This window comes from Pimephales promelas, chromosome 1 (assembly GCF_988280905.1).
Source record: "Pimephales promelas chromosome 1, fPimPro1.hap1.1, whole genome shotgun sequence".
Classification (NCBI taxonomy): Eukaryota; Metazoa; Chordata; class Actinopteri; order Cypriniformes; family Leuciscidae; genus Pimephales; species Pimephales promelas.
In genome coordinates this window covers 33,190,730-33,202,969 of record NC_142769.1, presented here as the reverse complement: position 1 = coordinate 33,202,969, position 12,240 = coordinate 33,190,730, and the positions used below count along the sequence as shown (strand labels likewise).

The window sequence follows — 12,240 nt, the reverse complement described above, 5'->3', positions numbered from 1 at the left end:
ATTTTAATACACTCAAAATGCAAAGTGAAAAATAAAACTTCGGTGTTTCAGTTAGTAGGCAATAAATATCAGCAGTAAATAGTCTCAGCCCTGAAGCGGTTGTTGATGTTTCTGGAACATTCCTCAGTAAATTTGCTATTGTTTCATTCCAGCAGAGATTTTCTTTTCCTTCTGGTCTGATGTGGCTATGATGGCAGGATAATGTGTGCATGATCAGTATGCGTGATGACGTACAAGGGAACAGACTAAAACAGCTCTCAAAAGGCATAATAGACTTCTCTGGTCTGTTTTTACAGAGTGTTGTTTTTCTGCTGTGTTGTTTTTCTGCTCTTTTGTTATGGTACATTCACTGACAGAAGGCTTTTATTGTGGCTCATTACAGAAAAGTGTCTACTAGGTTATGTAACCTTTAAAAACTTCTGTTCAATGACATAAATGCATAGTTAAATAAAGCATTAAATGAAAATTAATCCTGTCTATTTTCAAGGTTTTATTGAACTTATTGTAAAAGATTGATGCAGACACATTTCTACATCTTACATTTTTCACCTCGTAAAAAACTTGTCATAAAATGACAGGCTTCTCTTGTGTATAAGCTCGCATTTAGTTATTAATAATTACTTTTTAGTAATCATAAATGACTATAAAATATTAGTCATGTAATTAGAAATGTGTGTAATTCATGGTGCTGTTTGTGATTCGATAGTCTATTCAATCTCTGCAGGAAGCTATGCAGGGATGCATCCATACAGTGCTGCTGCTGGCCGACAGAGATTTGGCTCTGCGATTGGAGAAAACCTCTTCTATACAGGTAATGCACAAAGATCACCTGTAACTTGTAAGGTAACAGCTGACAGTATCTACACTTGATGTACCACATCTGATATTGTAGCGTGTGACTTGCATATAATGAGGGCAGGAAGGATTAAAAAAAAAAAAACGTAAATCCATATATAGGAGGAAATGGAGGTTGTTTGTTCATCTTAGGTCCTTAATGTTAAAGGAAATCCTCTAACATCCTCTAATAAAATGGCTCCCTTTATAGAAATAAACAGCATCTACCAGCACTGACAAGATACTGGCTTTCACCTAGTTACTCTGCACTCTTTGAGAAGTAGATGGCTATTTTAAAACACAAGTGTCTGTACTGAGACGCCGCTTGTGCCTAACACAAATCAGACTGCCAGAGAAAGACTCTTGTAGCTACGTAAGAAAGTGCTTCAGTTGAGAATTTCACAACAGCTGTACTGATAGTGTAGCCTAGATATCTATCTTAGCTATTAGAATAGCTGAAGTGTTTATGATTCCACTACAATACATATTTTTCCCTTTAAATGCAGAAACTAAGACCTGACGATTGTTGTGTCCTGTGTTCTTTTTGTATCTATCAGGTGGAGTTGTTGACATCTTTGAAGTCTCTTTATAAGCATGTTGACATCGCTCAACTTCCCACTGAGTTTGAAGGCACTTTCCCTTATTCCCACAGCAGCTGGGTCTGTTTCAGAATGGTGAGAAAATCATCATTATTCAGTCCTAGGACTAAGGCTGAAATAAACTACATGACTTTTTAAACCGATTTGTAGCCAGAAAGTAGCAATAAGCCACATGATTAATACTGCAATAAGCCACTGCTGTGTGCGTTAATAATGATCACAATAAAACATTCTTTTACCAATAAGCATATAAACTACCAGTCAAAAGTTTTGGATCGGTAAGATTTTTTATGTTTTTAAAAGAAGTCTCTTCTGCTCACCAAGGCTGCATTTATGTGATTAAAAAAAACCCACAGTAATATTGTGAAATATTATTACAATTTAAAACAGTTGTTTTCTGTGAATATATAGGAAAGTGTAATTTATTCCTGTGATCAAAGCTGAATTTTCAGCATCATAACTGATTCTTCAGAAATCATTGTAATGTGATGATTTGATGCTCAAGAAACATTTCTCATTATTATCAATGTTGAAAACAGTTATTTACATTTTTTATTTCAGGATTCTTTGATGAATAAGAAGTTTAAAAGAATAGCATTTATATGAAATGGAAAGCTTTTGTAACATTAAACACTACCATTCAAAAGTTTGGGTTCAGTAAGAATTTTTATTTTATTTTTTGGGTGGAATAAGAAATAAGAGAAATCAATACTTTTATTCATCAAGGATTAATTAAAATCGATCAAAAGTTACAGGAAAGCCATTTATAATGTTCTATTTCAAATAAATGCTTTTGAACTTTCTATTCATCAAAGAATTGAAGAAAATAGTACACAACTGTACACAACATTTATAATGATAATGAATGTTTTTTTGAGCATCATAGGATGATTTCTGAAGGATCATGTGACACTGAAGACTGTAGTAATGATGCTGAAAATTCAGCTTTTATCACAGGGATAAATTACATTTTAAAATAATATTAAAATTGAAAACAGTTATTTTAAATTGTCATAATATTTAACAATATTTCTTTTTTCTTCCTTTTTTAATCAAATACATGCACCCTTGGTGAGCCGAAGAAATAAAAAAAAAATAAAAATAAATAAAATTAATTTCATGTGCAGTGAGATATACTTATATTACATGATTTACAACATCTGAGAACTGTTTTAGTAAACTGGATTTTATTTTCTAACGGGTTTTCTAACCTAAACATGTCTTTTTGTTACACCTCAGAGGTTGGAGCAGCTGACCAGCCATTGTGAGGATGCTGTGAACCTGCTCCAGAAATCCATCAGCATACTGGAGTCTGCAGTGCTGCCACCTACAGCAGAGGTACTGCAACAGTCAATAAAATACTTTTCTAAAAGCAGCTCTATCGAAAGCAGTCCCACAAAAAATGCTTTTGTCCCAGCCTTTTCAGGAATGAGAGAGCTATATATATATATATATATATATATATATATATATATATATATATATATATATATATATTAAATGATTTTGGCAGACACTTACATCAAAAGTGACTTTTTTATCAGTTCTAGCATTCCCTAGGAATCAAACCCATGAGCTTGGTGTTAATATGCTCTATTGTTTGAGCTACAGGGATATATATTGCAGATAGTTTGCCTGTGAACCAGTTGAGCCCATAAACTCTTGGTTCTAATTATGTTTACTGAGTCCAAGGACTCATTATGACCTTCTGACAGTGAACTCTCCTCAGGAGGGCATCACATGTGGCACTAAAGTCTTTTATTCAGAGGGACTTCTATTATGTTTCCATGAAGTACAGCAGTGGCTCTGGTGTCCGGTTACAGTGATTTAAAGACTGTTCTGTTTAGAACTGAGTTTTAAAATATAGACTTCAGTTTGTGTGTGGTTAGTGTGTCAAGGCTTTGACTGAGTTGACCTCTGGCTGTCAGTGGAGGTCACAAAGGACCTTTTTATCCACAGGCTTCTGGGGGAAAACAGGGCCTCAGGAGAAGTAATGATCTCCCAAAGGAGTGTTTATCTGCAGCCATCTTCAAAATCACTTACCTAGGGTTTATATAAAGAGTTGAAAGGAGAAGCAAAGAAAGAGTCTGGTGGATGAGGGTATGGATTTCTGCTTACTGAATGCTAAAACAGCCCCTCCTGTGGATGAAGTGATGCTTAGATGTTAAATGAATAGAAAACCAGAATAAGTCTTGGCCTGTCCGCTCATCTCTCTGCCGTTTCTTTTACGTCTTCTGTCTCCCTCCGTTAATCTAAATGTGTCCCCTCTTTTCCCTATTTTTTTCACCTCAATTCTTAATGACTTTATTTATTTTCTCCTTATATTAAGAACCTCACATATTGAATCTTCTTTCTCCACTGTTTAATAGTTTAATATATTTTAAAGCAGTTCTGTAAACAAAACTGCAAATAGGCTTTAAAACTCTTAGAAACATCCACTGACATTTGTAATTCAAGTAATTGCTCCACAGTTTTATCCCACTTCACACACGCATGCTAATTAGGGTGTAGACGTATGACAGTCATTATGAGATTTTTATTCCTTTAAATCCTTTTTCAAAATCACTTTAAGAAGGCTTTTGTTGAGGTTCCTGGGGTTATTCGAAATAATATAAGTAACCTTTTGTTGTTAGCGCCTCATAGACTCCACACAATGTGGTCAGACCATAATCTGCATCATTGGGTCGGTATTATGGATGCCTTTCTGGGTGGTACACACACACCCTAAAAAAGTATTACACTCCAAATGCTACCCTTACAGATTATAGATATATTTTAATTAAGATGGTAGTTTCATCTAGCGTTTGATTGAGATGGTGTTTTACTAAATTATTAACCTTGTTTGCTAGTAGTAAGAACCATTCTCAGAAGTGGTTTCAATAAATTTAATAAATTGTCAGTAATGTAAACGTATAAGTCATTTGAACCATTTTAAATGTTTAACCATTTTACACCTGATATGAGAGTAAAATAAAATCTTTTGATACTTGTTCAAAATCATGCAACTACTGGTACAACATTTTTTTTTTTTTTTTTAAGTAAATAACTTACTTTTTATTCAGCAAGGACACCTTAAATTCAATTGATAAAAAAAAAAAATGAAAGAAACTTTTATATTTTTTTAGAGAAAGATTTCTCTTTCAAAAAATGATTTCCACAAAAATATAAAATAATGCAACTGTTTTCAACATTGATAATAATAAGAAATGTTTCTTGAGCTGCAAATCAGCATATTATAATGATTTCTGAAGGCTCGTGTGACACTAATGATACCGAAAATACAGCTTTGCAACATTTTAAAATATATTAAATTGGAAAAGTTATTTGAATTTGTAATAATTGTTTGTAATATTACTGTTTTGCTTCATTTTTGAGCCTTGATGAACATACAAGAAAAAAAAAATCTTTTGAATAGTAGCATACGCTCACATGGGATGGATTTGGCAACTTTTGCTTTATCATTTGGCTGCATCTACGCCAAAAGGGTTCAGTATATAAAGTGCAAGACAAGTGTTGTACTGTTGTTAAAGGATTAGTTCACTTTTGAAAAAACTTTTGCTGATAATTTACTCACCCCCATGTCACCCAAGATGTCCATGTCTTTCTTTCCTCAGTCGAAAAGAAATTAAGGTTTTTGATGAAAACATTCCAGGATTTTTCTCCATATAATGGACTTCAATGGGAACCGGATGGTTCAAGTATCAAAAGACGGTTAATAACTGTTTCAGATGCAGCTTCAAATGTCTTTAAACGACACCAGACGATGAATAAGGGTCTTATCATGCAAAACGATCGGTTATTTCAAAACTTATTCCAAAAATGTAACTTTTCTAAGGACAAATGCTAGCCTTGCTATATTCTGCGTTTGTAACGTCACGTAATACGTAATTACGTTCAAAAGGTCACGGGCGACGTAGCCGGAAGTACAGAATCAAAATCGTCCGACATCGTTGTTTTTCCTTTTAATTCCTTTTTTTGTAAACGGTGTTTGAGTTAGTTTGCACGTTCAACCTATGCGTTCAACTTGTAAACACTGACTCTGTACTTTCGGCTACGTCGCCCGTGACCTTTTGAACGTAATTACGTAATACGTGACGTTGAAAAAACGCGCCTCACAGAATATGGCAAGGCTAGCATTTGTCCTTAGAAAAGTTACATTTTTGGAATAAGTTTTGAAATAACCGATCGTTTCGCATGATAAGACCCTTATTCGTCGTCTGATATCGTTTAAAGACATTTGAAGCTGCATCTGAAACAGTTTTTAACCGTCTTTTGATACTTGAACCATCCGGTTCCCATTGAAGTCCATTATATGGAGAAAAATCCTGGAATGTTTTCTTTAAAAACCTAAATTTCTTTTCGACTGAGGAAAGAAAGACATGGACATCTTGGATGACATGGGGGTGAGTAAATTATCAGTAAAAGTTTTTTCAAAAGTGAACTAATCCTTTAAGAAAGATCCATAAAAGCCAGATTTAAGTACGACAGCACAAGTACAAACACAAACCTGAATGTTTGGCAGTTATGCGTATTAAACTGTACTGTAGCTTAAGCTCATTTGATAATTTAATGAGTACAAATTTGAGCTGGTATTATATAAATAATAAGGAACGCCTGTGTGCGTGAGAGTGTGTACAGGTAATGTGTGCTGCTACAGCTATTACTCCATCTGTCAATGGAATTTGGAAGATAATGATGGGGTGTATGGGGTGTTTATGCTTGTGAAAGGACAGATATTACTCAGTGAGAGAACAGTAGGCACGATGTGTGTTTGTAATAATAAGGTGTATGGGAATGTGTATAGCTGTAGAGTAGAGTTGGTGTTTTATAGTAATAAAAGTGTGTGTGTGTTGCAGGAGGCACAGATCTTATTGTGTAAGTACAGAGAGCTGATGAGGTCTGTTCTGGAGGACAGCAGGCTGGTGCGGCTACAGTTGGAGGGAGGAGCCGCTCTGTCCCGTTTACGAAAAGAAGAGAGCAGCGTCAGTTTGACAGAGGACTACAGGTGAGACATGATTATACAGACTTTAAAGGACAAGTTCGGTATTTTACAATTAAAGGCCTCTTTTAAGATCGTCCCTGATGAAATAGAATAGTTAAGATTGTTTTTTAGACAGATGCTTCTGTCACGAGAATTTTTGGATTCTGTTTTAGCACCCCCCCACCTTTATAATGAAAGCATAGGTGCACTCGAACAATCATTCATAAAAATGCATAAAACTTTAGTTTTCAAAGACGTGAAACTCACCGAGTGGTCTGGGGTGTTCACTGATATGCTCACACAAAAATCGCTGCAAAATATGCTTTCCAACAGGTTTTATCGTAGTTTTTGTCCAAGGTCATTTTCTTCCTGTTTTGGTCGAAGTCCCCAGTAGTCGATTGTCGAGTTTGCGTGCGCGATCCTTAGTTATCTAGTTACCAATGATCGCGCACGTGAACTCGACAATTTACTATTGTGGACTTCGACCGAAAACAGGAAGAAAATGAAGTCGGACAAAAACTACGATAAAACCTGTTGGAAAGCATCTTTTGCAGCGATTTTTGTGTGAACATATCAGACCACTCGGTGAGTTTCACGTCTTTGTAAACTAAAGTTTTATGCGTTTTTATGAATGATTGTTCGAGTGCACCTATGCTTTCATTATAAAGGTGGGGGGGGGGTGCTAACACAGAATCCAAAAATTCTCGTGACAGGAGCATTTGTCTAAAAAACAATCTTAACTATTCTATTTCATCAGGGACGATCTTAAAACAGGGCTTTAATTGTAAAATACCGAACTTGTCCTTTAACACTCTGCACACATCACAAATAACCAAATAGGCTCTGTTCCAAAACCTAGTGAGCTAAAAGTGGATGTATTATCTCAGCAAAGGAGAAATGCTCCCTAACACTGATTTAGACAGATTTGTGAAAATCCAAGATAAATGTTGAATAGACACTTCCGTTCAAAGATTTGGGGTCAGTAAGATTTTTCGTTGATTTTGCAAGAAGCGTCACACAACTGCATTTGAAGAGTTCAGATGCAAAAGCCTCTAAATGCCATTTGAAATTTTCTTCTAAAATGACAATTTTTATCAAGCTTGTATATTTAAGTTCAGTAAATTACTGAACTTAAATATACAAGCTTGATAAAAATGATCATTTTAGAAGAAAATTTCAAATGGCACTTAGAGGCTTTTGCATCTGAACTCTTCATTTATTTTACAAAAAAAAAAAACCCAGTAAAAACAGTAATATTGTGGAAATATTATTACAATAATATATTATTATTTTTGTAATCAATTTAATGCATCCTTGCTAAATAAGGATATTCATTTCTTTCCAAAAAAAAAAAAATCTGACAGACCACAAATGTTGAATGGTAGTATACATGTAATTCATTGAATAATAAAAAGGTATTTATAAAATAGTGACTATAAATGAATATTTTACATACAGCTTGAAATTTTAATCAGCTGTGAGTTGAGTCTTCTGTGCGCTTCATTTGAGTTCCTGCCCATGTAGAGCATTACAAATGAGCCACTAATGAAGATTAATTTCAGTAAGGATGCTGCCTAAATAGTCAGTAGGTAACGAGGCAGCTCGCTAGGTTTTGGAATTGAATTATATAATTAAGAAAAATTATTTAAAGAGAGTTTGAGAGTGCCAAACAAGAGAAGAATAATGAAAGAGAGAGAGAGAAAATGTTATGAGCGTGGGAGAGCATGTTCAGGCCTCTGATGATCAGGACTGGGTTCATCAGGAGGTTGAGGGAGTGTGAATGTTATTTCCCACAGCTGAGCCAAGAGAAATGTCTTTATCTGCACACAGTCATTTCATCCTGAAACATACACACAATCCTAGAGCTAAACTGACAACAAATGCGCTTGTGTCTGTCTCTGATAACATGGTATGGTTTGGATGCAGCAGGGCTCTAGTGCTACTTCCTGTTTGACTTGGGTTAAAACACAGTGGCATGTCTGTGCTGGCTTACTCAAAAGCAATTTCAAAGCCTCCTGCTCAGACACAAACACTCAAGCCCGGTGTTTGTGATAGATTCCGGTTATAAAGACCCAGTGGGTTGCTCATTTAAGACTGATGGCTTGGTTTTTGCTTTTTCCAAAGATGTCATCTAATAAATTAATATGCAATGAATATGATTCTAAGCTAGCCTCTCTGGTTCCATAGCCTGATCTATTATCCGTCCTGTCATCTCCATCCCTTTTGTGGCTTTCATATTAGGTGAAATTAGAGTTTAAACGCTGTGCAAGTTGCTCATTTGTTGCTTAACAAATGCCAAAATGAAACCTAAGCTGTCTGAGCTGCTCTCACACAAGCACTTCACCTGGATGCTGACAGACACACAAAGGACTCTATCTCATAGGTGTGACTGAGTCTAAAGTGCCCAACAATAGTGAACGAATCCGGCTCTTTTTTCTGAATTTTTCCCTCACACATAATCTTTCAAGACTTTTAACAATTCCACTGGATCCTAGAGATGAACTATGACCCTTGCTTTTTTTACTGAATAGAAGGATTGTGCTTCTACTCACTGGTGGTCTCTGCTCATTTTTGTTTCAAATGTACATAAACAGGAAATTGTATCTCCTTTTCATCTCTTTTCTCCAGTCTTTGTAAAACATTTAGCAATTACATTTAACAATTAGTATTGTTGGTAATGTAATTTAATAACAATAATTCATTGGCTACATTCTTATCAGTGATTATTGTTGACATATTCTTAATGTTATTATTATTATTAGAGACTCCAGGTATATCTATATAAATGTGTATAGTAATACACAATGTTATATATGTATATATATATATATATATATATATATTTATATAAACAGTCAAGTTCAATCATCTTTTGTTTGCCAAAAAGCGATTAATCAGCAATACTATGTCTGAATGCTATATTGAGCTGGTAATGAAGGCCTTTGATTTTTCATACATCCGTTTTAGACTCTTATCTCTCTCTCACTCACTCTTTTGTCATTGTCTCTTGCTGGAATGTCTTTGATATCCCCTGCGTGCTGTGATAACCCGTGTTTGCTCTGGGTGTGTGCTGTGAATAATTGGTGAGTTTTGGATTGACTCTGACGTCCCTGATTTGCCCCTCATGCCTCTCATTATGTGTAACACACATATTCTTTCCAACACTGAACTTAAGTCAACCAATACCTCACAGGGATAGTTGAGCCAAATTAAAATTCAGTTACCATTTTCTGACTCTCATGTCCTTTTTTGCTGTAGAACTCTGTGGCTACTCTATGTCACATTGTAAGTGAATAGGGCTGTCAAGCTCAAAAACAAAACAAACATAACTTAACTGAAAATCTTTTAAAACCATGTGACTGTGTTTGCATCTGTGTGTCTAACAGCAGGGGGCACACTTTTTTAGCTGTTGTTATGTCTGTCTGCATTAACAAGTCTTGCATGCTATCAATAAGTCTTTTGACAGTCAAAATGGGAATGTGGCACTCCTCCAAAAATAGTTTTTAATATTGACATTGATGTTGTGTATGGATCAGAGAGTGGATAACTCTTTGGCTGAGTTAGTTGGCATATCGTTGGGGAAATGTATAAATGTTTGACTAGAGCACAATACATTATTGTGTAAGTAAACTACAGTGGTGATGAAGTCATCCAGTAGACATCAAACTCTTCTGTTGTGCACACTGTGCTCTGTCACTGTGTATCACAACACTGGACATTAACATACAGATACACAATGTACCATTACTCACATTTTCTCACAATTATGCATTAAAATAAATATTTTCTTGACATACTTGTATGCACATGTATATAGTCCAGTCAATTACATTATTTCTCTCATGTATGCTCTTTTTCTTATACAATACACACTCTCTCTCTCACTCACTTCTCCCTCACTTCTCCATACCCTATCTCCCATTACCAGATCACAATTTGCACATCCAATTACATTCAAAGCCTTGTCCAATCAATATATTCTATAAGACTGTCTCAGCCAATGAGATGCGAGTCCTGCAGTCAGTGTTTTCTCCATAGCTCAGATGCCTGGAGTTTCTCTCAGGGATTAGAAACAAAGTCAAGAGAATATGCAGACTAAATTTGATGTACTACAGAAATCTTCTTGGTGTGTGTTTTAGAGATGCCATCGAGAATGGAGGACATCTGTATAACCAAGTGGACGAGCTGGTTCACAGACTTGTGATGCTGTCCAACAAATGCACACAGGAACTGGAATTTATTATGGAGTTTAAAACCTTGGAGGAGGGATTCAGAGAGGTGAGGACTAAGGTTTTGCACTTGCTTTTATGAACTCGATTCATGACAGATTAAAATAACAGCTGTGTGTGAGACTTGCGGGTACTATAATTGGACTATATGTTTTCTCTTTAATTAAAACATTCCATGTTATATCATGTTAATGTGGCAACTTCTCATAATTTAAACCTAAAAAAAATAAAGTTTTATTATTAAACTAAGAAAAATCAAATGTTTTTTATTGAGAAATGAATTTACATTTAGAAAAGAAATTAATCATTAAATAAATTACAGTATAAAACCATGAATACAAGTGAGAGACTTAAGAGTTATACTGAGAAATACTGAAATTACTGTACATTTAATTAAACTTTTCACTTAAATTGTTTTTGCTGATAATGACAAATTTCTTGAAGAAATACATTTTTATATTAGTCAAGACTGCAAAAGGTCAAGTTTTTGCACGAATAGTCTCAGACTTTTGAACTCCACTACACATTTGGGCAGTTTGTCTTGCAGTCTTCAAGGCTTATTCTTAGTTTTGAGTTTACCTATTACACTTGAAAAATAGAGAATACTGTATTGAAGTGCTGCAAACACTCACTCACTCACTCACTCACTCACTCTCTGCCTTACTAAGCTACACACTGCCTTGGTGATTTATTAATCTGATAGTCTTAATGGATGATTGTGCCTTGCGGGCAGAAATGTTGGGGGGGACTTGCTGGCATGGAGATAGTGGAACTTGCTGAAACAGATTAGCTGAGCACACACACATTCATGCACATCATGAGAAAATGTAAACTAGCACCATAGCATCTGTATCAGGTGATACACATATGATTGATGTGTTTGTGTGCTCATGTTTCAGTCTACTGCCAAAGTCTACATTCACAGAGAACAAGAAGCAAGTATGTTACGAATAACAGAGTAAACGCCCATTCACAACAAAATCAATAACTATAATGATAATTAGTTAAACATACTAATTCTATGAGAATAGACAAGTCCACAACACAACTATAATGATACAGAGGAACTATCATTGAAATAGCATTCAGAAAAAAGAATTCTAACTGATGAACGATAAAAACGATCCATCCTGCTTTAAAGAGCTTGAGCGTTTCATGCGGGAGATGACAACTGCAGTGCGTGCTTATAATAAACAGAATGTTATCGTGCATTGGTGTTGACACTAAGATCGTTATAATTGGCATTCTTGGTGTGAACGGGGCTTAAAACTGTAAAGTAGCAGGGTTAATTGATTGTATGTGTATGTTGTCTCTTAGGTGAGTCAGTGGATTGAGGAGGTGGGAGAGTCTCGTCTCCAGACACTGAGTGAGCTGGAAGAGTCCTTGGAGCAGTTACATCATAAACAGACTGTCTTCAGAGAATTTTACGCTGCTGCATACGTATGTCAACTCTTATTAAACATGTTTTACACAGCACTTTAACCCTTTCCCATATCATCTGCATTTGGGGTTGGGGTTGTCCTCATATTTTGTCAAAAAATGCCTCATGACATTTTTATTTGGACCGAGAGATAATATTTTACTGCATGAGTCAAAC

General features: G+C 35.4%; 1 protein-coding gene across 3 annotated transcripts in view; it reads left to right on the top strand.

The window, feature by feature from the left end:
* plekhg4 (pleckstrin homology and RhoGEF domain containing G4) overlaps nucleotides 1-12,240 on the top strand; it is a 68,269-nt gene that overhangs the window by 27,926 nt on the left and 28,103 nt on the right. For all 3 annotated transcript variants that reach the window (XM_089129498.1, XM_039688587.2, XM_039688586.2), the window contains exons 7-12: nucleotides 725-811; nucleotides 1,392-1,508; nucleotides 2,673-2,771; nucleotides 6,290-6,438; nucleotides 10,554-10,692; nucleotides 11,961-12,083. In XM_089129498.1, the coding sequence (XP_088985624.1) occupies nucleotides 725-811; nucleotides 1,392-1,508; nucleotides 2,673-2,771; nucleotides 6,290-6,438; nucleotides 10,554-10,692; nucleotides 11,961-12,083 (714 nt within the window). The remainder of the gene's footprint in view (nucleotides 1-724; nucleotides 812-1,391; nucleotides 1,509-2,672; nucleotides 2,772-6,289; nucleotides 6,439-10,553; nucleotides 10,693-11,960; nucleotides 12,084-12,240) is intronic.